This window comes from Channa argus, chromosome 6, assembly GCF_033026475.1.
Source record: "Channa argus isolate prfri chromosome 6, Channa argus male v1.0, whole genome shotgun sequence".
NCBI classification, from domain to species: Eukaryota; Metazoa; Chordata; class Actinopteri; order Anabantiformes; family Channidae; genus Channa; species Channa argus.
Window position 1 is genome coordinate 20,319,178 of NC_090202.1, and position 21,990 is coordinate 20,341,167.

Genomic DNA, 21,990 nt, shown 5'->3' on the forward strand with positions numbered 1-21,990 from the left:
GTTATGATGTGAAAAGACCCATTGGAGAGAGATGGGTAAATTCATACCTAATATAAATGAGATAATTACACACTTATAATCAGCAGGGGTAAAGCTATACTTCCCTGCACACACACACACACACACACACACACACACACACACACACACACACACACGCACACACACAGAGGATGACTGACCTCACAAGCACATCAGACATAAAAGTACTTTTGAAAGGCATGCCATATAATGCCGCAGTCATAAATACATCAGGGGATCCTGCATTCAAAAGAACAGTTACAAAAACATATTGCCACATGTGTTCACCACACCAGAAATCAAATCAGTGCCTATCCACATAGACCACAGCGAGAAGGAAGTCCATCCTCCAACAAAAACACACATTCCACTACCCAACAGGCTCACACATACAAACAGCAAAGGAAATCCACAAACCCCTTAAAATACTGGGAAATCCCTCTCTTGGAGGCGTAATAAAGTCAGGCTCTTTACCCCACGGCCGCACCTCTGGAGCAGCTGGATTAGCGTAGTGTGGCGTTAAGCGAGTCCGGCTAGCTCCTACCTGCTGAGGCATTCTTTGCCCATTCCCACTCAGACAATCAGAGCTAAATCCCTGCAGCTTCACTCGCTAAAGCTAAGCTAAGGGCCTCTTTGATTGTAGCCGGCAGGGGTGCGTGAAGCCTCCGGTTCTTTTCTTCACAGTAGCAAAAAGGAGGAGAGATTAGTTGGGAGGGGCTTTGAGTTATCTCTCTATCTTTAGAGCAATCTTTCAACACCCACTCTCCTCAGTAGAGACAGAAGGACACTGGGATTTGTGGGTATTCTTGAAGAGGTTGTGACCGCTTCAGGTGACATACACAAAGTTACTATTAAGGTGCACTGATCAGGAAAGAGTCTAGAGTTGAAAGTGGGGTCAACCAGCTGTTTGAGATGATGCCCCCTCGCTAAAAGCTGGAGGGAGAGTTAATTGAGTCCCACGCTTCACGGCCGTTGGGCCTGAGCTTCTTAAAAGACACACAGTCTAAGAGCAGACTACCTCAAACTGTGCGCGGTTCATGAGTTTTTTGGCTCGTCAATTATTGAGCTGTCCCAGGCGGACCCCAGTGTCCCCCAGGTTGTCCCAGAAATCTTTGCACAACTTAAAATCCCTGCCTGTCAAAGAAAGGCTCTGGCATCTTCATCATGTGGGTTGAAACTCTGGATTTCAGAAATTGTGTTTGAAAATGCGGTGCCAACACACACAAGCTTGTTAATAGCAGCGACTGCCCTGCAGAAAGGAGCAGTCAGGGGAAAAGAGAGGTCGATATCCAAGTAAAGCTAGGGAATTTGCTTCTTATTAGGAGTGTGAGTGTATGTGAGGGAACAGACCACAAGAGTGGGTGGTCCAAGAGACCGTGGCTTCAGAGAAGAATCTCCCTTAAGACTTGTTGGATTTATCACTGTCCGGGCCAGCCATGGCAAACCCACACAAAGACACAAATACAGACACACATGAACACACATGTATTTACTTTTTATGGGATGTGAGCTGAGAAGCCCTCATCATATCCTCTCATACAGCTCTCAAAAGTCTAACCCACTTTTTCCACACTATCTTTTTTAAACAGTCTCCTTTTGCCCCTTCGCTCTCTAACTCTCTTATATTATTTTTTTCTCACTTTTCTTCACCCGCTATCTCTCTCTCCCACTCTCCTAGGCTTTCTCTCGGCAGGCCTCCTTTCAGACAGAGAGGGGTTTGTCAGGTGCCAAATCCCTGAGCTGAGAGATCAAAGGCAGACAAAGAGACTGGTGACTTACTGTTCTATTCTGGAAAGGCAAAAAATGGAATCCCTCATATAACGGGACATCACATTCTTCCCCCTTTTCTCCTCTGGCAGCTCTTTCACTCATTCAATCCTCCTCACTGGCTTTAGTCTTTTTCCCTTTTGTCAGTCTTTCCCCCGCCCTATTCCCATCCCTGTTGTCTCTAAGCTAAAGCATGTTCGTAGGAAAGGGGGCAATGAGAGGGGAGGGATTGGGTTGTGGGAGTTAATGAGTAGTTTTGTCTGTGTGGCGGGATTCTGCTGGCTGAATTGGTTGCACCACATGAGGGGAGGTAAAAACAGGAACTTCTGTTCAAGACAAACCTGTCGACGCAACCATCTGCAAAAAATAGAAGAGCACAAAAGCTAATGATACAATGATGGCTTCCCACACGTGAATCAACAAAAAACCAGCTAAGTTTTTCCTCTGAGTGGTGACAACCTACACACCAGGCTTTAAACAACCGTGGATGCGCCCTACACTACTGCCAAATACAACCACATCTACCCACACACCCACCCACTGTGGCCCACCTCGAGTGACCCGCATGCAAAGCCCGGTAGGCAAGCTTTTCTGCAGCCTGCTCAACAAAGTATCCTATACACTGGGGACTGAAAGCATGAGAGCAAACCTGTGGTACAATAGGCATACAAAAACCCCAGGAATATAACACCCAGCACACAGCGCACAATAACTAAGCCTGCCCAGGCAGAACAATTGCTTGTCTTATAATCAAAAAAAGAGAATTAAGTTTAAACTGCAGCATTTTTCCTCCTTTCAAGTCTGTGATTTATCTTCTTTAAGTGATGAAAACTCGGTCACTCTTTTTTAGTCATAACAGACAGTGCGCGTTCTTCAGAGGAGCAGTCAGGGGCGTCTTCACAAAGCTGCTCTTTCAAAAAACGAAGCGATCGACTTTCAGGGCCTGAGGGCAAGGAGAGTCTCTCCTTCTGCACCTTCAGGAGCAAGCGATCGCTATTCAGCTTGCTTTCTGACTTTGAGTTTCTTTGGTCTCTTTTTATTTTCCCACTTTTTCTGCCTTTGGAAATCAGTTCATTGCTTAGGTGAGAATTATTATTCCACCAGCACTTTTTTGTGACCCCCGATCTCGACTAAATAAAGTCTTAGATGTATAAACAGATTACTTCCATACAAATGAATATCTAGATAATAAATCACCCACATACATTAACATACCTGAGCTGCTGGCATATTAGCAGAGATAACTAGCTGCTGACCGTTAGCATCTGTCACTGGAACAGCAGGAGAGTAGAGCAGGTTAACTCATTAATTCTGTCACTGGGGGGTTATTAATTACCTCCGGCTCTGACGGCGACATACAGCCACACGGCCAGCGAAACCTATCAGTGTGATGGATGAGGGACACACGGCTACCGAAAATGATCACCATGATTGATGACATGCACTCAACAAATATCTTGACCTTGACCTGGCAAGGGAAAAGGTCCCATACTTGTGGTACCGTCTTTTAAAATGCAAAATCCCCAAAAATAGGGTAGGGACATCTGGGTTGACACCCTTACTAGTGTTAATGAAGGGTAAGAACAAAAGCCAGCAGGGCTAATGATGTTAATATCACACAAGCCAACTTGTATACGGTCACTTTGCTAATGGTGGCCAGTGCCAGGGGGAGCAAGAGTTGCCAGCAGTTTGTCTGTCAACTGCCGGATGATTTATAACTGTATTTTCAGCAGCACCGATCCATCACTCAGGAGCCACCCAGGACCCTCCCCTAATTAAAATGTCTATACCTGACACACAAGCGCACCAGCCAGAGAACCATATGAGCAAGGCATGTTGTAAAAATGAAAATTACAACAAAAGCAGACAAAGAGAACAAACATGTTATATAATCATTAAAACTTTAACACAATTTTTCATTCTGCCATTCTGTGCCATTCTGATTAAAATGCAACACCAGGACAACCTAAATGATGCAGATATGTACGATTTATACTATATTTAATATCTGAATTTATGATGTGTAAAACTGTTCTCAAACACTTGTAGTTAAACACCATTTCCTGCTTTATTTAAGACTACACTGTGGTGCCACCTATATTGTTAGTACTGTTTGGATTGCATAACTGACAACTTTTAAATATTGTTCTGAAGACTTCCTGCAGACTAGGGTCTCTGTGTTCTTATTGACACATAGACAGCAACTTCCTCCCTAATTTCTAGCCTGGCCTTAAGAAGTAATATTAGTACAATGGTTATATCAGAAAAATCTAAAGTATTCCACCCAGCCACTTCAGAATGAACAAAGACCTTTCCTTAAAAAATGAGGCACATGGTAATAAAGGCGAATGTAAGGAAAAGTGAGAGACAAAAAGAGAGCTAAAGAGAAAATGAGTGTTAAGGGCACTGCACTGAGAGGAGACACCAAGAGACTCCAAAATGGACACAGAGAACCAGAGAGATGGAGGGAGAACAGGAAGAGGTACAGGCAGCAAACAAATCCATCTTTGTTTGGTGAAACACTGTTTGACTTGGCTGTGTTGGGTGGGGGTGACTCAGATTCCACTTTTGCACCCATGCCAGGCCCACAAGGGGAGCACCGCCCAAAGCCAGGCAAAGCGCCAACCCACTAAGGACCTTTAATGACCCAAGATTCACAGAGCAGGTGGGTAATGGACAATAATTCGAGGCAAACAAGACAGAGATGTATACACAAACAGAGGCTTACAAACCTCTGCACACCTGCACTGGCAGGTATGCACACAAAGCCCTTCAAAGGCCCTCTGGACTACACCGATGTACTTTGCAATGCCATGCATGTATGCAAACACACACAAGGGCCCAGATGCAGCAAACAGGCAACAGCAGCATTGCAGGGACGATGGGAGATAAACAAACTCCATCAAGGTATTGTCTTGATTTCCCCAAGGCTCCAGGGGCTTGAGTCTCATGTTGGCCATTTGTGTGTGTGTCTACATTAGTGTGCGTGCACAGTCAGTGTACTGACCATGCTTTCCTCATATTGTTTACAATAAAAAAGCAGCATTTCAATTGAAAACAGATAGGTGGGAGGTGGGGGAATATGCTAATGCTGTTAAATCACATGGGCACACACCGCTAAACAATTGAGAGAGCTAAACTATTGTACGTGTGGCGGCTGAAAGGAGAATAGAACAGAAAAAAGGGAGGACGTGTGGCAAGAACCCAAACACAAACACAAACTAAGAATAGGTGAAGAGGAAAAGGAAGAGATAGAGAGGCAGACTCAATGGGGCCTCAAAGGCAATTCTGTAAACAAATGTAACCTATGTGTCACATTGTAGCACTAATACGTGCAAAATTCATTTAGCACATTTCACAGCTTGGCGATAAATATATTCTATTCTAAACAGTATCGATATCAGTAAACTAGATTCAAACTAATGTGGGGTCTGAGATTTGCTATGTTGAGAAATGTTTTTCATAAATGCTAAAAAGACCATAAAACAGTATTACAGTTTAATAAAATGAGCTAAGAATCAATCTAATGATTAAGGCAAAATGAGAGAACTATCAGTGGAAACCAGTTCATATTGGGGTTGCAACAAACATTGTATTTAGGATTTGTTAATTTGGAAACTCAAATTTAAATTAACAATAATAAATAGAAAATAATACATGTCAAACCAAAAAGTAATCATTTTAGCCATATCAAAATATAAAAAAATAATCTTTGTATACAAACTAAATGTGTATGCATCAGTGTATCAGTTAATGATACTGAGCTGATTGTCAGTTTATCTGCCTAAAAAAACGGTGACAGTCATGTCAAACCTTTACCTGCATTTTATGTAGCCTGATATCCACATAAATATGAAAAAAAAAAAAGGTAAACATATTCAATATATTATATATAATATTCAAAACACCAACAACCACAAATTAAACTCTGCCGCTTTCCCGTGGAAAACAAAAGCTTCATTTAACCTTGAAAGTATTTACATCAGCCTAAAAAAGTGAGTTTGGGTGGCTCTACCACACCCGTGTAGTAAATCACATTACAAAAACATACACGTGTGACGTACAGTACGCTGAATCGGCATGCACACACATCTGTCAGCACTTAAGTGTGCAGAAATACACATACAAAACTTTAATTACCTCGTTGTCTGTGGTCTCAGGGGAAAGTTTAACATCAACCTTGTCAGTTTGTCAGAAGCAGCTTGTTGGATTATGAGGAGGGGTTAGAAGGGGTCGACTTGTGGGTGAAAAGAAAAGGTATTTTTAGATTGTTTGTTTAGGTAATCTACTTGTAGCTCCCAGACGACAGCCTGTCTGGGGCCTCACAACACCTTCTATTGTGTGTGTGTATCCCTGAACCCTGTGTGCACTATAGAGCCTCTGCATTGTGTGTGACTATGTTACTGTATATGCATGGAGAGTGTGTGTATGTGGGCTCAGTCAGGGTACATAAAAACTTTCCTGGTTCACTAGCTCTTCAACAGCCAATGTCAGCCCAATGTCAGTCCGCTGGTCTCCAGTGTGACAGTCACTGCTTTAACCTTTGACCTTTCCTGGTGTCGCTCAGGCCTCGCTCCCCTCAGTCTACTTTCCCTTCTCTTTTGAGGTCACTGCTGTCGAGAAAGCGATACCCCCTGTGACTTGAAACTGTGTCAGCTCCTATTCGCATGGTATGGCCCTACCAGTTGTGTGTGCGCATTCCTTAGCTAATAGTACGTATGTACGTCCAGAACTTTGTTGCAGTGTGGATGCATTGCCCTCCCTAACCCCAGGCTAGTTGAACCTGGTCTTGCAGGGGTGGGGGTCTGGGTGTGTAACAGGAGCCTGGGGTTAATGGCTGCTGCTTAGACAGAGATACTTTGCTAATGTGTAACGTTTTAGCCTTTAGCTTTGATGTGAGGACAGACACACAGACAGTGTGATGACGGGAAGCGGCAAACAAAGGGCAGGCAGATTCACATGCACAGTAAGCTTTGAAGTAAGTGTGTAGGCACCCCAGGAAGAGGGCAAGAGTTGAGTTTCTAACTTATGTTTTGTGTTTTGTTCTTTTTGGACTCCCTGCCTTTTTCACTAGAAGTATGTGTACTGTTAACTTCCTGCCTTTTCTGTTATCTCTCCTTATCTTTATGGTTTCATTCACCACTTAGGGTGATGCTATTTGGCAACTTTGTCAGTGAGGTAAGCAGCACTGATGCTCTGCAGAGGTGCCAGAAATGTGTTCATGACTTCCTTTATTCTTTTTTTTTATTGCTGCCAATCTCTAAAAACCAAACAGAAAGGACCATGTCACATAAAATTATATTGATAAAGAAAATAAAAGGCTTTATTGACAGCTCTACCATCTCATTTTAACGGCTTCAAAATTAAGTTTTGTAGACCTTTACTCTGTTTTCATAAAGCCTATTTTTTAGGAATGCAGTTCCAGTGAAAACAGTTCAAAGTAATGTGAACCTGCTCAGCAATACACACAGGTAGAAACTGACAGTAATAGCAACTGCAGCTGTCAGAGGTTGTGGCACGACCACACTAGGCTTGTTCAAAGAGTGATCACCGTCTGTGCCTATAACCCTCCAACCTCACCTTTCACATCTCCAGCCATTTATCAGGGCTGCCAGACAGGAGTCAATTCATCTTTCTCTCGCCTTTACTCTCACACGCATTCCCTCTGTCACACACATGCACGTTTTACTTGGTTATCTTTGTGCCACAATTCATTTTAAAACTCTTTTCTCTACATTCTCCATCCTATCTCTTTTTTTCCACCCTCCTATTTCTTCTTCCTGTCACATTCCTCCATAGTGTGTGCCTTCAAGGTGTTGCATCTTTTTTTTTTGCTTCCTCCCCTTACAGCAGTATTTGACAGCTCACTGCAGATCAGTAAGGATCAAGGTTTCTAATCCCAGAGACGTGCACTAGCATGGACACACCTCTGCCTCTGGCTGAGGATCTGCAGCTTCAGATATCCCGGTGCTGCGAGACCTCCACATCCACAAATTAGATTTCAGCTCTCCTGCGGAGAGGTTACACCTGACAGGCAACCCCATGGTGTGTTTGATACAAATATAGCTTGCATGACTGTGTGCATACACATGTAGTAGCAGCAAGAAGTCTGAGCTAAAACCAAGAATAGGTATCAAGTGATTCCAAATGCACAAAGTCAGTTTTGCTCTTTTAGGTTGATTTTTATACTGATTCTACTGATACTATGACTCATTAATTAACACATTGTGTCTCTTTTTATGTTCTTTACAAAACCTCAGTGTATAAGTGTAAAACGTTGTAGTTTTACTCGGTATAGGTGCCAGACCATTTCCTAGCCAGGTGTAGTAATGTTCTGGAGTAACACAGTAACATGTCCAGACAAACCAAACAGTCTTCCATGTCTCTCCACCTTCATTTAATGACATTTACAGGTCATTTTTTGCAAAAAGGATTTATTTTTTCAGTTGGGAAAAAAAAATGTGAGAATCATAAACCAACAAATTTCAACTGCTGAATATATTTTCAGATTTGTATGAATCATAAATTTAGGGTCAAGCACACACAACCAATTTTCACACTTCAGATTGGATGTTTTTTTTCTTTGCTTGCTTTAGGGTTTTACTGCCAGCTCTTTATCAGCAAAATAGTTATTTTCTAATGAAGAAACATGTTTGTTTTTTTTTGTGGTGATGAATCAACCTGGAGAGCTTTTTATCCTTTCAAGCCTTGGACTTCTTCCAACATTATCTAACATCATCTATGTAGATAATGGTTTGAGCTTTGCTTTGAGAAGCCTGGATGCCCAAAATACATCCTCCCTCTTTGCAATTCTATTTACTGACAGGCTTTGTACACAAACCTGTGTTTCCTTGCATCAATGTGCATGCGTTTCTCATACCATCTTCCATACTATTCACGTATGTGTATGTGTGTGTTTTTCTAGGTAGAATGATCCAGTGTGCCATTTCCTCCACCGCCATGATTAGAAAGGAGAATCTCAGCTCATTGAAATGGGCACCGTGTCCCTTCTCAGGGCCCATCAGATTACAGAGCAGCCCTTTATTGCAAGGCTTTTTGTCATAACCCCTAACTGATTGCCACGGAGCAGCCTTTGATTTGGGTACTGAACTCTGCACCCCCCGAGAAAAAAGGATGATGACGAAAGAGAAGAAAAGCCCACCTAGTATCGCCGCAACAGGATGGTGGGAGCTTAAGATAGAAATCAGCAGGAGGAGGAGAGGGAGAAATAAAACATTTTCAAGGTGTTTGCAATCAGCCTCCCATTGTCAGATACTGAGGGAGAGTTGGCCAGCCATGTGAAGAGCTGCTGGGCTGCTTTGTCTCCAAGCTCAGATTGTGCAATGCGATTGGAACGTTAATAGAAGTTTGTGATACAGCATCTGATATGCCTGCTGCGACAGATGCACAGAATAAATATAGGACAGATACCGGTTCAGACACACAGATACTCTCTGTCCTTCTGCACACACATGCACAGTCTTTGCGATCAGTAACACATTAGCCCAGATCAAAGGGATTTCCGAGTAATGGTGAACCGATGGATGAAGTGTAGAAAAAGCATGGTTGCCAGACTGGAACTAAATCGCTTTCCACTTCACTTCCTCCGATTTTTTTGTCTCTTTTTCTCTCCCTACCGCCCTCCCTGCCTCATCATCTCCAACTCTTCTGCTCTTCTTGGCAAGAGAGGTCTGTTTTGCCTCTCCTTTAGCACAAAGAAGGTGGCAGAGGCCTTCTTTCTTTTTCATAACCTCCTTCTGTGAAAGTCCACCTATTCCCACTTGATCGCTGTCCACTTCTCTCTCACCATCCGTCTTTCACTGCCTATACATCTGTCCATCTCTCTTTACTAGCCCTGCCTCTTCTGTCTCTCTCTCTCCCTCTCTCAGTGAGCAGAGGGAAAAAAACTGTGGTTTGAATGAAGAATTTTTTTAAGTGAGCAAAAGAGAAAGACGGGCAAGCGAGCAAGTGGGAGAGTGTGCAGGAGTGCAGGAAAAAATCGAGGGAGAAGAAGGGAAACAGCCGGAGGGATGGGGGAAGCGATGAGGATGTATGAGGGAGGGGTGGTAAAGGACTGCATGGTTGTGTTGGTAGAGAGCTGGGGTATTGATTCAGAACCTTTTGACATGCTAATTTGCTTGCTGACTGCTTTAATCGCTCCCTCTTCCCATCACGGGCTTCAAAGAGAGGATGCATTTTAAAAGGATGGAGGAGAGGAGAGGAGAGGAGAGGAGAGGAGAGGAGAGGAGAGGAGAGGAGAGGAGAGGAGAGGAGAGGAGAGGAGAGGAGAGGAGAGGAGAGGAGAAGAGAGGAGAGGAGAAATGTTATAAACCTTTTCAATCCCCTTTGTGACAGTATGCGGTATATGTTGTTGATGCTGGCTGACAACCATATCAGCTGGACTGTTTAAAAATCCATTTCAACATGTGAACTGTTCTTACTCCATATTACATTAACAATGGGTTAATAAATATACAGCTCACACTAATCTATAGATTATACTGTTTACCAAGCATTGTACTATATCCCTGTATGTTCACTTTTTGGTGGATTTAAAAATTTTGAAGAAAAATTTTTTTCTGAAATTGGTCAAAAAATGTATTTAAAAACTGAGACCCTGCTTGTTTTGTAATTCTCGTTTCGAAAACCAAAGCCAATTCAGGTTAAAATAATTCACAATGTAAATCAGCTTGTTATATTTTCATTTAAATGACACCTGTTGCTGCTCCACACCAAGAGCCAGACAAATTTGCTTCACAAATTATATGATAGCAATTTTGTGAGGCATTAATATTGCATTCGTATGTTAGTAAGCTATTCATTTTCATATTCAGTCCAATTTCACATGGTTCTGGCACTTAAAGTCACTGTCAGTTTGTTGAAACAAGGAAAAATAAACCACATCATGTCAGTAAGTGTTTAAAATGAAGTAGATTTTCAGAAAGAAAAATCAGCTTATTAAACTCAACAGGAGAAAAATGACTCAAAGACAGATGTTCATTGAAGCGTATGCGTACGCATATGGTAGCTGGCACTATGGGAGCAATACGGCCATCAGCTCGGGTCATGCTCCATCACCGTGGTTTCCTGCCCTAAATAGGGCACCACAAGGAAAAGGAGAGAGGGGTGATGAGTGTCGAGAACTGCAAAGGGAACAAACACTGAGGCAGGACGGCAGCCCTAGCAGGAAAAGCATTTCAGCACCTCAGCTAATGACGGCTGAATTACCGCCACTGCCAGCACCCCCCCTCGCCCCCCCTCCTAAATCCAGTCAAGGGAGGATTTGTGTTTTGAGAGGACTTTGTTTCATCAGCGCTAAACAAGGACGGAATATAAAAAATGTTAAAACCAATTATTTCAACAGTAGGGGGAGGGTGGTGGAGGAATCGCTCATGAGACATTTCTGTATCTGTTGTTTTTTCCTGCTCTCTGCTGGTAATAGATTCATCGTCTCTATTCAGCAGCACAAAATGAGCCTCTCTGGTGGCAGAGAGAGCGATGAGTACATTCACCTCTATTCAGCTGCTCCCTGGTCGGCTTTGAGTGTGTGTATGTGTTTGTTAACGTGTAATAAACCTGGTGTGTGTACCTGCTGTACATACTTACGAATGTGTCTGTGCACTTGAGTCTATTACTTGTCATTACATGTCTGCATGCATGGATGAAAGACTGTGTACATGCACAGTTTGGTTTCTGTCACAGAAGACATTCATCCCTCCATGCTTCTGGATTTTTATTTTTTGAGTTTGTGTGTACACACTTGTGTGCGTGCTTCTGGATGTGTGTGTCTTCATGTGTGTTTGTGGGGAACAATGATAGGTGATGATGTTCTTTGTGCTGCTCCTAGCTCCCTCCGTCTCAACGGTGAAGGTAATCTCATTATTCAGCCCACTTCCTGCTGCCGCCACCAGAGACAGGCTGACAGACACTAACCACCTCAACGGCCGAAGTAGAAAGAGGGAAGGAAAAAAAGAGTGGAGAGGGGAGAGTGAGAATGGGAGAAAATGCTAGCAGAAGCTAAACAGTGAAATAGGGGGAGATAAAAATGAAAAAGACATGAAATGAGAAGAAAGCTAATGATGAGCCATTAAACCAACATGAAATTTGAAGAGACAGAACAAATGAACAGAATAAAACAAGCAAGCAACACAGCTGGCCAAAAAGAAAATGAGAATTCATAATATGTGTGTGTGCAGAAGAGGAGAAGGAGGAGGAAGAAACCAGGGTAGAGAGGGGAAGTGTAAGGGACTGGCAAGCTAAATAGAATTACGTGGTGAATTTAGGATGATGCTCCCAAGTGCATATTTAACACTGTCAACAGAGGCAGAGAAAGAATGGAAAAACTAGATTAACTCTCACACAATGACTGGAAATCAGGAGAGAAACTTCCTCCCTAAAACCTTTCAATCAATCTGACCCATAACTGTATGCATGCAGGTAAAAGTAAATTGCTCTTTCGCTCTTCTCAGGCTTTAAATGCAATTTGCACTAAAGAAGATGAGTATATTTGTTCATTTGTAATTTTAACTCCCGTCCTATTTTTGACATTTTGCTAGCAATCTTTAACTAGTGTGCGTGTTGATTGGTGGCGACGATAGGTTGTGGTGTCCCCGTTCACAGCTCAACCATGAGCAAGCTCTGTGGTGTCAAAAGCGTCTGTCACCTTCACACCTCAACCAAGCCATATCCTCAATAAACACACAGGCCAACAAAAACAACTTGAAGGAAAATATACACTCACAACTTGAAATGTGCTGATTTTTGTAAAAACACATGTCACTGCTCTGCAAAGGTGTAACCTCTGCCAGAGCACACACACGCGTCCAAATGATTCTCTCACTTAACAAAAAGCAGTTGGGGTAATTAATGTAAGTAATGACATACAAGATTCTTACTAATCTCCCCCTCCCACCAGCTTATCAACACCCCTCCAACAGTAGGGACCCCTTCACCAGATGAGGAGCGAGGGGACACCCTGACCCCCACCCTTCCCCACAGAGCAATGTGGGGGGAGGTTATTAACAGGGAAAGGGATCCCAAAAGCAAACACACAGATTCTTCTCAGATCAGGGGCCCCCTTGGCCCTCAGGGTCCCAGTTGCCCCTCTTGGTCTGGCCCAGGGTGTACACCCTATAGCTACCCTTGGTCCAACCTCAAGCACAGACACACACACCAACCACAGCTGTCAAAACCCTGACATCTTAATCAGTCCTGGTTCCACGACCCTGACAGATTCAGTAAGATGGATGCAGTAGGGGATGACCTCTGACCTCCGTCAGGGGTGGAGAATACAACTCCTACGTGGCCGTCAGTCCCCCCCTTCGTCTACCATTTCCCCCGGTAACATCACTAGCCTCCTTCGCCTCTGTCGTTGTCCCAAACAATGATGGAAAGGAGCCCATTCATCCTGGGGTGGGAACCAGGGGCCAAGGTGCCCTTGTAACCCCACACATACACAAGACGGGCAAAGACACACAAGTGTGTGAATGCACACTCTTATACCAGCATATGAACAATTGGGCTTGTGTGCACCATACAAAACATTTTAAAAGATTAGTCTAAACCAAACCAGGACACATAGAATGAGGGTGGCACATTCTCGGACACTTGTTTTAACTTTTTAATTTATCATTAAAAAACAATTAACACACACTTTACATGACTCCCCCTTTACTCTAAATCAGCTTCTATGTGGTCAGCACGGTCACACAGGAGCAGAGCACTTCTCCCACACACTCTGTCACACTGAGTAATATTAACCAGCTGATCCGTGCACTCGAAAGATTGACAGTAACCAGAACCTTTCAACCTTTGAATCACTGGAGCTGCCCCACACTGACGCCTTGAGCAAACATACCCAATGCTATGCTTTCCAGTGTTTGATTGAAGCAGCCATGTTAAACTATTTAAAACTGTGTAACCAAAGCTGAAATTGAATGGAGTGGTCGTATTGGCACTCTAAACAAAGTAAAGCAGATGCAGTGATATGTGAACTAAATGGATACATTGGCTTGAAAAGGAACACTGCCAGCTCAGAGTCTGGCAGACAGGATGAGGCTGCATTAGTCACATAAAATCAAGAGTTCCAAATCCTTTATTGCCTTTTTTGGACGGTAACAGCTCTTTATCTCAACTGGAATTAAAGAGGAGAGATAAGGAGTCTATTTCAGTGTTGAAGGCAATGTTGAAGTTATGATATACAGTATGACATCAGGGTTCCCATTTTAATTTAAAACAAAAGAGGTCATTATACTGAATTTCCCAACAGAAAGCAAATCTAAGGCAGATCCAAGGCAGAGTAACTGTAACTAGGTACCATTTGGTCTACTTTGCACAATCCTCTGTCTGTCTCTGCGTCTTTGAAGCCGACCCTGGGGAGCAGAGCAGAGATGGGCAAAATTCCAAGTGAATTCTTAAAGCTCGAATGATAATTTTTTGAACAAATGCACACACAAGTGCACACACAAACCCATCTGTGACCACTTGTACCCCTTTACCCCCTCCCTGTCCCCACCCCTAAGCAGCCAGTGGTACCCATAAATCACCAGACCTGTTTGTCATGCAATTAGTCCTCCAAGATAAAGGCTCCCTCGTAAATTAGGAGAGGTGTAGCATCCGTCCCCTGTTAATCACCCATGCCCAGCCTCTGACCCCTCAATGCTGTGGCCCATTGCTTTTTGTGTGTGATGGTGGTGGGTGGTGGGTGGGGAACACCAATAAACCATTGTGGCAGAATTGGCATTCCCTCATCGGGCCACCTGACAACTGTGCCAAGGCTTGGCAAAGTGCTACATGTGATCCACAAAACAGCTGCTGAACACTGTTAGATGCTACCCACAACGTAGGACTGTGTACGATAAACTGCCATTTACTGGGTCCAAGGAAACAAGCAAGTTAAATTAAGGTGGAGACTATGAAGCATGTCACTAATCATAAGAGCCTGAGCGTGAAATAGAAATTCAGAAAGCTTTGTTGGCAGGTTTTGAGAACATTCCTAGGCAATGGTTTAAACTCACAAGCATGCTGAAAGCTATATCATGTTCCGGATTTTAAAAAGTCTAGAATGAGGCACTCTGCACGGACCTTAAAACCTCATCAAACAACCTAGTATAGCATCACCGTGGGCTGAGATGAGAATAATCGCCCACGAAGGGCTATTCTCCCCTACCAAATAACACTATTTCAATCCCATCTCACAGTTGTGTATTTTCACTCCTCTCATACCTGCTTGGAATGATAAACTTGTTCACTCTCCTTGAATTCCTATAAAGCTGTCTATCTCTTCTTTCCAGCTTCAGGTTCCACTGGGAAGAAGGGAAAGAGCAGGTAGGGGTGAAAGACACAGCAGTAGTGCGAACCAGTTGGATATCTACCCCTCACTCCCGGTGTCACCAATACATCCCATTGCACCTCCCAGTGGGCCTACTAATTACTTTATATACAATTATCATTGCTTTTACACTGGGAAGAGGACTGCAGATAGTGGGACAGAAAGAAGAAAGAATTGTCCAACAAAGAGTATAAAATGGGTAGATCGAGGCAGGGAGGAGAGGGAAGGATAAAGAGAATGAAAATTAGGGGTTAAAACATAAAGAACCAGGGAAAAGAAAAGGCAGAAATCAATAACGAGGTGGAACACTCTTAAAAAGGTAGTAAAGACAGAGTGGACTATAAATAGAGAATGGAGGAACAAATAGCCCCAAATAACAGAAGACAAAAGGCCGTTGTTTACCTTGGCACTCTGCATTACGCTCCTCATATCCAGGGTTGCAGAGACAGTTCCCAATGGGCACCAGCCACTCTCCATCCGCCCCACAGTACATCTTAGGAACCTCCTTCTCCTCTGAATTATCCACGCACGAGCCACGAACTTCTACAAGCGAGGAGGTATCAGCTCCAGTTATGGTATCGGGAAACTGGGCCAAGTTGCGCACTGCTAAAGGACATTTCTTGTAGAAGACCCTAACAGACACGAGTGCAATGCATGCTCCAACATCCTGAAAGGCTAAATAGAAGCCCTTTCGGGTCAAGGCTCCCACATCTCGCACCTCCGTGTTCAGCTTCATGATACGATCTCCGATGTCCACCTGAGTGAAGCTCTCATCCGCGGCGATGGTGTCGATCTTGCCGAACTGGTTCTCCCGGATGTAGCGCTCCTTGTCATTGTTTGACTCATAGTAGTAAAGATTGAAGGTTTCCTTGCAGGTTCCCATGACCCCCGGGAGGCTGTTGCAGTCTCGGAGGGTAAATTTGATCTCAATGTAGACACGTTGGGCACCGCCACGGGGGATCCAGTCAGTGCGGAGCCAGTTGTTCTGGTTTGGCTCCATGACATTACACACCTGGTATGTCCGAATGGGAATATTCTTCTCATCCATAATACTCACTTCCTCCCACTGGCAAAAAGGACACAACAATAAAAATGTTACATGGCTATCCTTAAACCTTTTAGTTTGAGTTTATAGGCTGCACATGAATTATCTTGATTGGGCTTCGTAATATTGTTAAAGGCAATTATGAGAACTGGGAATATCAGAACAGTGGTAAAGTGCTATAAAACTGTTACAACGGTATTGTTAAAGGTTAAGAACATCAGAAAAATATCATAACTTCTAATTAAAATGGACTGTGTAAATATCACACACATGAGTGGGAGCCCGGCTATGCCAAGAATGAGAGATACTGTGCAAAGGAGCATGTGAGACAGATTAGTCAATATTTGAGTCTCAGCAGAGCAATTAATTGATGGCTAAACTTAATGCATATTTTATGAATGGCACCTAATAGACTTGTTAGGTCCTAATATAGAATCCTAAAGAAATTAATATTCATGGCTCCTCCTCAACTGCAAAAAAAAAAGAAATGTGTAATTAGTTCTATGCCTCAGTAACACCTAATGTTCAATTACTTGGGGAGTGGTATACAAAATCCTCTCCAAACACACACACACACACACACACACACACACACACACACACACACACACACTGAGACCTGGATGGCTCAGGGTATTAGGAGAAGGGGAAGAGGAAAGAATGAAATCAAGGGATTACGTGGACGCGAAATCTAAAGGTCTCTGAGTCAGTGCTAATGACCTAATGCGTGCCTGCTTTACATCTGCATACGAGGAAGAGGTGCACAGGTTCACCTCTGTTGCGAGTATGAACTCATAGTTAAGGAGTTCCTAACAGGGGGCACATGGATTACGTTATCCACCGTGGCCTGGCTTACTTTTGCCAAGAAAGAATGTTTGTTTTACTTATGATAAAGTTCCCCTCTCAGAGCACTGTTGAGCAAATACAAGCATGTCTTAAGAGGCTCAAAGCAGTGTGTTGCCCTGTGTGTTTCACAGAGTGTTTTAAAGAGAGTCTTTGACTGAGCTAGTAAACAAGAGCAGACAGCCTTTGGCTGCTGTTGTTTGAACCATTTTAAATACACTGCATGAAAAAAATCATATTGGGAAAGTTGGGGATAGGGGTTATGATGCCAGATTTGATTTGACGTCTTATCATAAACAATCTGGTTTAAAGCCTTATTTCCCTAGAGGAGGGTGGGATACTGCTAAACATAGCTGCAGCTGTATGATCTGTGGCAATGTCTATCATTCCCTGCTGTTCCATTCCACTCTGCTCTCTTCCCTTAACCCCCCTTTTGTTGTGGAAATCAAGCAGTGCTGAGATAAGGCTGCACCTTTCCCCGATAGCAGGGAAGAGGGAGAATAGGGCCAATTGGTAGTAATGAGAGGGTGAATGCAGACTTGGCAGGGCTGCCAGGACCCTGTCAATCTCTTATTTGTGATAAAATGGCTAAAGGGGGGGAACCTGAGGGTGCAGCACAGGCCAGGTTCATTGAGAAAAGCTCGGGAGCAAAGCCTGCAACAGCTGCACGAGGAGAAACTCTCTTCCCCTGGGATCACTTCATTAGCTGACATGATTGTTGCAAATTTTTATTAATATTCATAAAATGTTAAAGGACTCACTTGTGCTCATCATCACATTTCTGTGTAGTATAACAAACGAATGAGTGATTGTTGACTTTTATTTGTTTAATGTGAACAATTATTAATTTAGGTCACCACTGACTTTCAAATATACTGCATTTAAATATTTAAGTATCTCAGTTTCTCAGTGATTAAATTTAGACTTGCATGGTTAAAGCATGTGCTTTACCTTTCCCCTAATATCCAATGCCCGTAGGACACCACAGCCACTGTAGGTCCTGTTCTTTCTCTTATCAGTCCCTCTGAAGATATCCCAATTAGACTGAGGGATCAGACATTTGGTCGACCCTATTCCCCGTTGCTTTATAGCTTGATCCAGTCGTCCTGCGGCAGGGGCTGAACCCCACTGCACTTTCCTCCTTATTCATCCATTCCAGAGCACCCTCTCTCAGCTGTCAATTCCCCCTCTCCCTCTCACTCTCTGTTTCCTTCTCTTTGACTCAATGGTGGAAACGGATATAAAGTTTCTCCACAAAGACCGATTCAATCCACCGTCTATTCAGGAAACCTGACGCCCGCTGCAGTATCGGCCCCTGCATCTGACCATTACAGAGTGGTTAGAGAAGGGGAGCGAGGAGAAAGGGTAGCAGGGGGTGCTGGGGATGAGGGGGGTGTCTATTGACACAATGGTTCTCAAAGTGGAATCTGGGGACCCCATGGGGCCCTGGGTGGTGTTCCAGAGGGTCTCTACATACAACAAATCCCAATTTAATCATATTTTAATGTAAGATACTGGAAAATATGCCTTGATCTCACCCTGACACCAACACCCCTACAGTGCTGATAGCTACACAATAAATCATCAACACAGCTATTCCTATAAAGGGCTCACCAGGACAAAATCTTATCAAAGAGGGCTGTGTATCTATTTGGCGGTCCACTCCAGAGTCCCTGCCAATAATGGATATTATATCTCCATTTTCTGTTCAATAGGGGACCATCCGTCCTAACAAGGGGACACTTCTTTGCAGGACTTACCCCTCCTTCTGTCGGGTTGGCGACCCATCCCAGTTCACCCTGTACAGCTCTGGAGTCCAATAACGTGACTGAAAAACGAGAAAGGGAGACGTGAGCATGTAGCCTCAGTGCGTCCATACGCCATCAACACTGTGCTCTCAGTTCTGAGACACCGAGGAAGCAAATGTGGTTGATACTTTTTGAAGACTTAATGGGTAACAATAATTGTTGAACTGATTTCTGAAACACATTAGAGGTCAGAATAAAAAAACTGAAGGTTAGTGACAAATTATAAACTTGTATGTGTTGCACTAAGTAATTCCCTGCTATGTTTCACCTGCGTCGTTTCTTATTAAATTTTTGCTAGAAAATAAAGGATTTTCTACACATTTATTCCCCAGTGTCTCTCAATTGTGTGTTCGCGCATCAGCAGCGTTAAGGGCGTTTGTCTCGGTTAGGAAGCCGTGCGCAAAAACGCATTTAAAACGCTCCTGAAACACGGAGTTCTTTTCACAATGTCAATGTTTTCATGCGAAAAGGCTAAACTGGCTATTAAACATGTCAAAAAATTAATATAATTATTTATTATAATACAATATTATCTTAGTCTAACTATTTATATATTAAGCTGTTTTGAATTTGATGTGGATAGAATGTTTAATCATCTAATCTGTAAAAATCAATACATGAATCAATTATGTGAGTCTGAATGATTAAATACAGACACATCAATTTAAAATTTGAATCCACTTTTTTATATCTAAACACACTGGGCCCGTGATCGATAATTGTGGACTTGTGTCAAAGTGCTTCGCTCTGCTCATCCGGACAGCGCTGCAGGAGACAGACGACGTGCTTCACTCGCGTTTTTTATTAAGTGCTTAATTTATTAGTGCCTGCATTATAACATAAGATTGAATCTGTATCAGGCCTATGGAGATTGCACTGTGCCCCGACAACCTGAGCAGGCAACTCTGCCCCGAAACCTCCCGAGCTCGGATAAGCGACGCTCGACGTAAACATTTTGCAGTTTAGTGTCTGGACACTTTTCACTTCCTAGACATTGGTAGAGCACAATTGACGACCTTTTAATAATTGCTGGCCAGTGCAACCGTCTTTGATTGAGCATATGTCTAAAAGCATCATAATTGAACTTTTAGCATTTGTTTCCCTGTCTTCTAATCTCACACAGCGACTGCAAGAGCGATCACTCTGTGCAGTTCTGAAATATAAAAATGAAGAGCTGCTGGGTCAGGCAGATGTGCGCGATTTGCGAGTCTCCAACCCGCTCGTAAATTCCTTTGGTTTTCCACAGGACGTGTCCGTTTAGTTTGATGCTACGCAACATTAAAGTGCTTTTTGAGCATGGATCGGCTTGACCTTCTCCATGCACAGAGAGGACACTGAGCACTGGGGCTACAAGTAGTCCTGCTCCCAGCCTCTCGGCAGCTGCTCCACAAGCCTTAACAAACCAGACCAAAACAGACGCTGCGCATTTTTCTTTACACAAAACCCACATAAGTCGCTGCGTAACAGTGAGCGTCGGTCTTTTCCATCAATAACCTCATTGCGACTCCATGCACGCGCATCTCGGGGCCACAAAGTGAGGCTCCGCGGCGCGAACATGCACACAGACCGAGCAGGGACGGAGTCAGAAGTCTGCGGTACTTATTCTCTACAATCAACCTTACCTTCATTTGGGGGATAAATCCGGCCCGAAGAAACAAATGTAGAAATCCCCAAAACAAGAAAGGTGACCGTGAACAAAATCCCTGCCATGAGTGCCATTTGCGTCGCTGTTTTTGTCTCTTCTTTTTCTTTCGTTGCTCTTCTCCCAGGTCCTGCGCTCTCTCTCCCTCTCTCTCCCTCTCTCTACCTCTCTCTCTCTTTCCCTGTGGAATATGGGTTTGAAGCGGATACAGGGAGAGAGACGCACCGAGCGCACCACAGCCAGGAGGCGGGTCTACTGTGCCTATTCTGACGCGGATCCCGTCAATCCATATAGGAAACGCAGTGGACTGGGGGGAATGAGGGGGGCACATAATAATTAACTACCCCCCCCCCCAAAAGAAAACACCCCAAAAAGCTGACTCTCTCGTGTGAGGTATAGTCATACACAACAACATGGTGATTATGTGAGGTAGATTTCTCCACGACACTTGCCATGCAGGTAAAAAGGTGATGTCAAACTCAGAGGGACAGTGACTCAGCGACTGACGTTACAAGAATAAACTGCGGAGGAAATGTGTGTTTGGCAAGTGTGGAACCGAACTGCAAGCGTGTGCGTGCGCTGCTTCGTTTCAAATCGAGCACGTAGTTTTGCTTCAAAGTCTGCTCCAATATTTGGTTCTTTAAGTTTAAATAACAGAAACTATGCACCGACTATACATTTATATGCGTAAAAGGCAATGCGTCACTTTTAAGTCTTCTGTGTTCCTCAGCAGTCACACTGTGCTGATCCTGCATGTAGTCTGGCTCCAGTCAAGCGCAGCGCCGTCCAAGGTGATCTGCATCAGACCAAGGTCGCCACCTAGCGGGGATTTTGATGCCTGCCCTGTCTCAAGAATTGGATTAAACAACAACCATGAGCGTGACTCCTCTTACATTACACGATGTTGCACTTTGTGAAATTGACAATGCCAGTTCTGTGAACTGTGGCGAGCTTGTATTGGATTATTGTCACTTGTTATCATTCCAACATTATCAAGATGTCTTTATGATGAAATCTAAACACAGGTTTATCAATAGTAGATCTGTAGATCTGGTGTTAAGGGGCAGCAAAGGGTCTCTGGTTTTTCATCAGATAAAGGGTGCATTGTTCATATTAGAGAAAAAAAAACAGTTGTGTCCAGGTTTGGGGTTTTGTCCCAGGTGCTCTTACTCTTTTACATCTTCCTACACAAGCTGTCTATTGCCCTCATGAGATGTGCCTGCCCGCAGTGTCCAGGCAACCTTTCAATGATCTGCAGAGCAGATTGTCTCTGTGTGGGCAGGTTTCCACATCACAACCAGAACCATAATAAGAGTGTGTCTCATTTTGTATGTAATGTTGCCCTTGTCGGTTAGAGAAAGAGTGTTTTAACTGAGAAACATCCACAATGCTAAAGCGTCCTTGGGCAAGTCATTGGATCCCTATCAGCTGTAGTGCTGCTGATGTTTTCTGAGGGTGGAAAGTCAAAACAAAATCCCATCACATGAACCAGAAAACTGTGTCAGTATCATGTGAAGCCTAGTGTCTTTAAAAT

General features: G+C 43.6%; 1 protein-coding gene across 3 annotated transcripts in view; it reads right to left on the reverse strand.

Annotated features, from left to right (window-relative positions):
* Positions 1-20,670, reverse strand: part of epha4l (eph receptor A4, like) — a 51,338-nt gene extending 30,668 nt beyond the window's left edge. For 2 of the 3 annotated variants that reach the window (XM_067507603.1, XM_067507602.1), the window contains exons 1-3: positions 20,437-20,668; positions 18,767-18,834; positions 15,521-16,184 (exon numbers count right to left, since the gene is read on the reverse strand). In XM_067507603.1, the coding sequence (XP_067363704.1) occupies positions 15,521-16,184; positions 18,767-18,834; positions 20,437-20,533 (829 nt within the window). In that variant the 5' untranslated portion in view covers positions 20,534-20,668. Of the gene's footprint in view, positions 1-15,520; positions 16,185-18,766; positions 18,835-20,436 lie in introns of all 3 variants that reach the window. The other variant, XM_067507604.1, reaches the window with a different exon arrangement.
* Between the last annotated feature and the right edge of the window lie 1,320 nt (positions 20,671-21,990).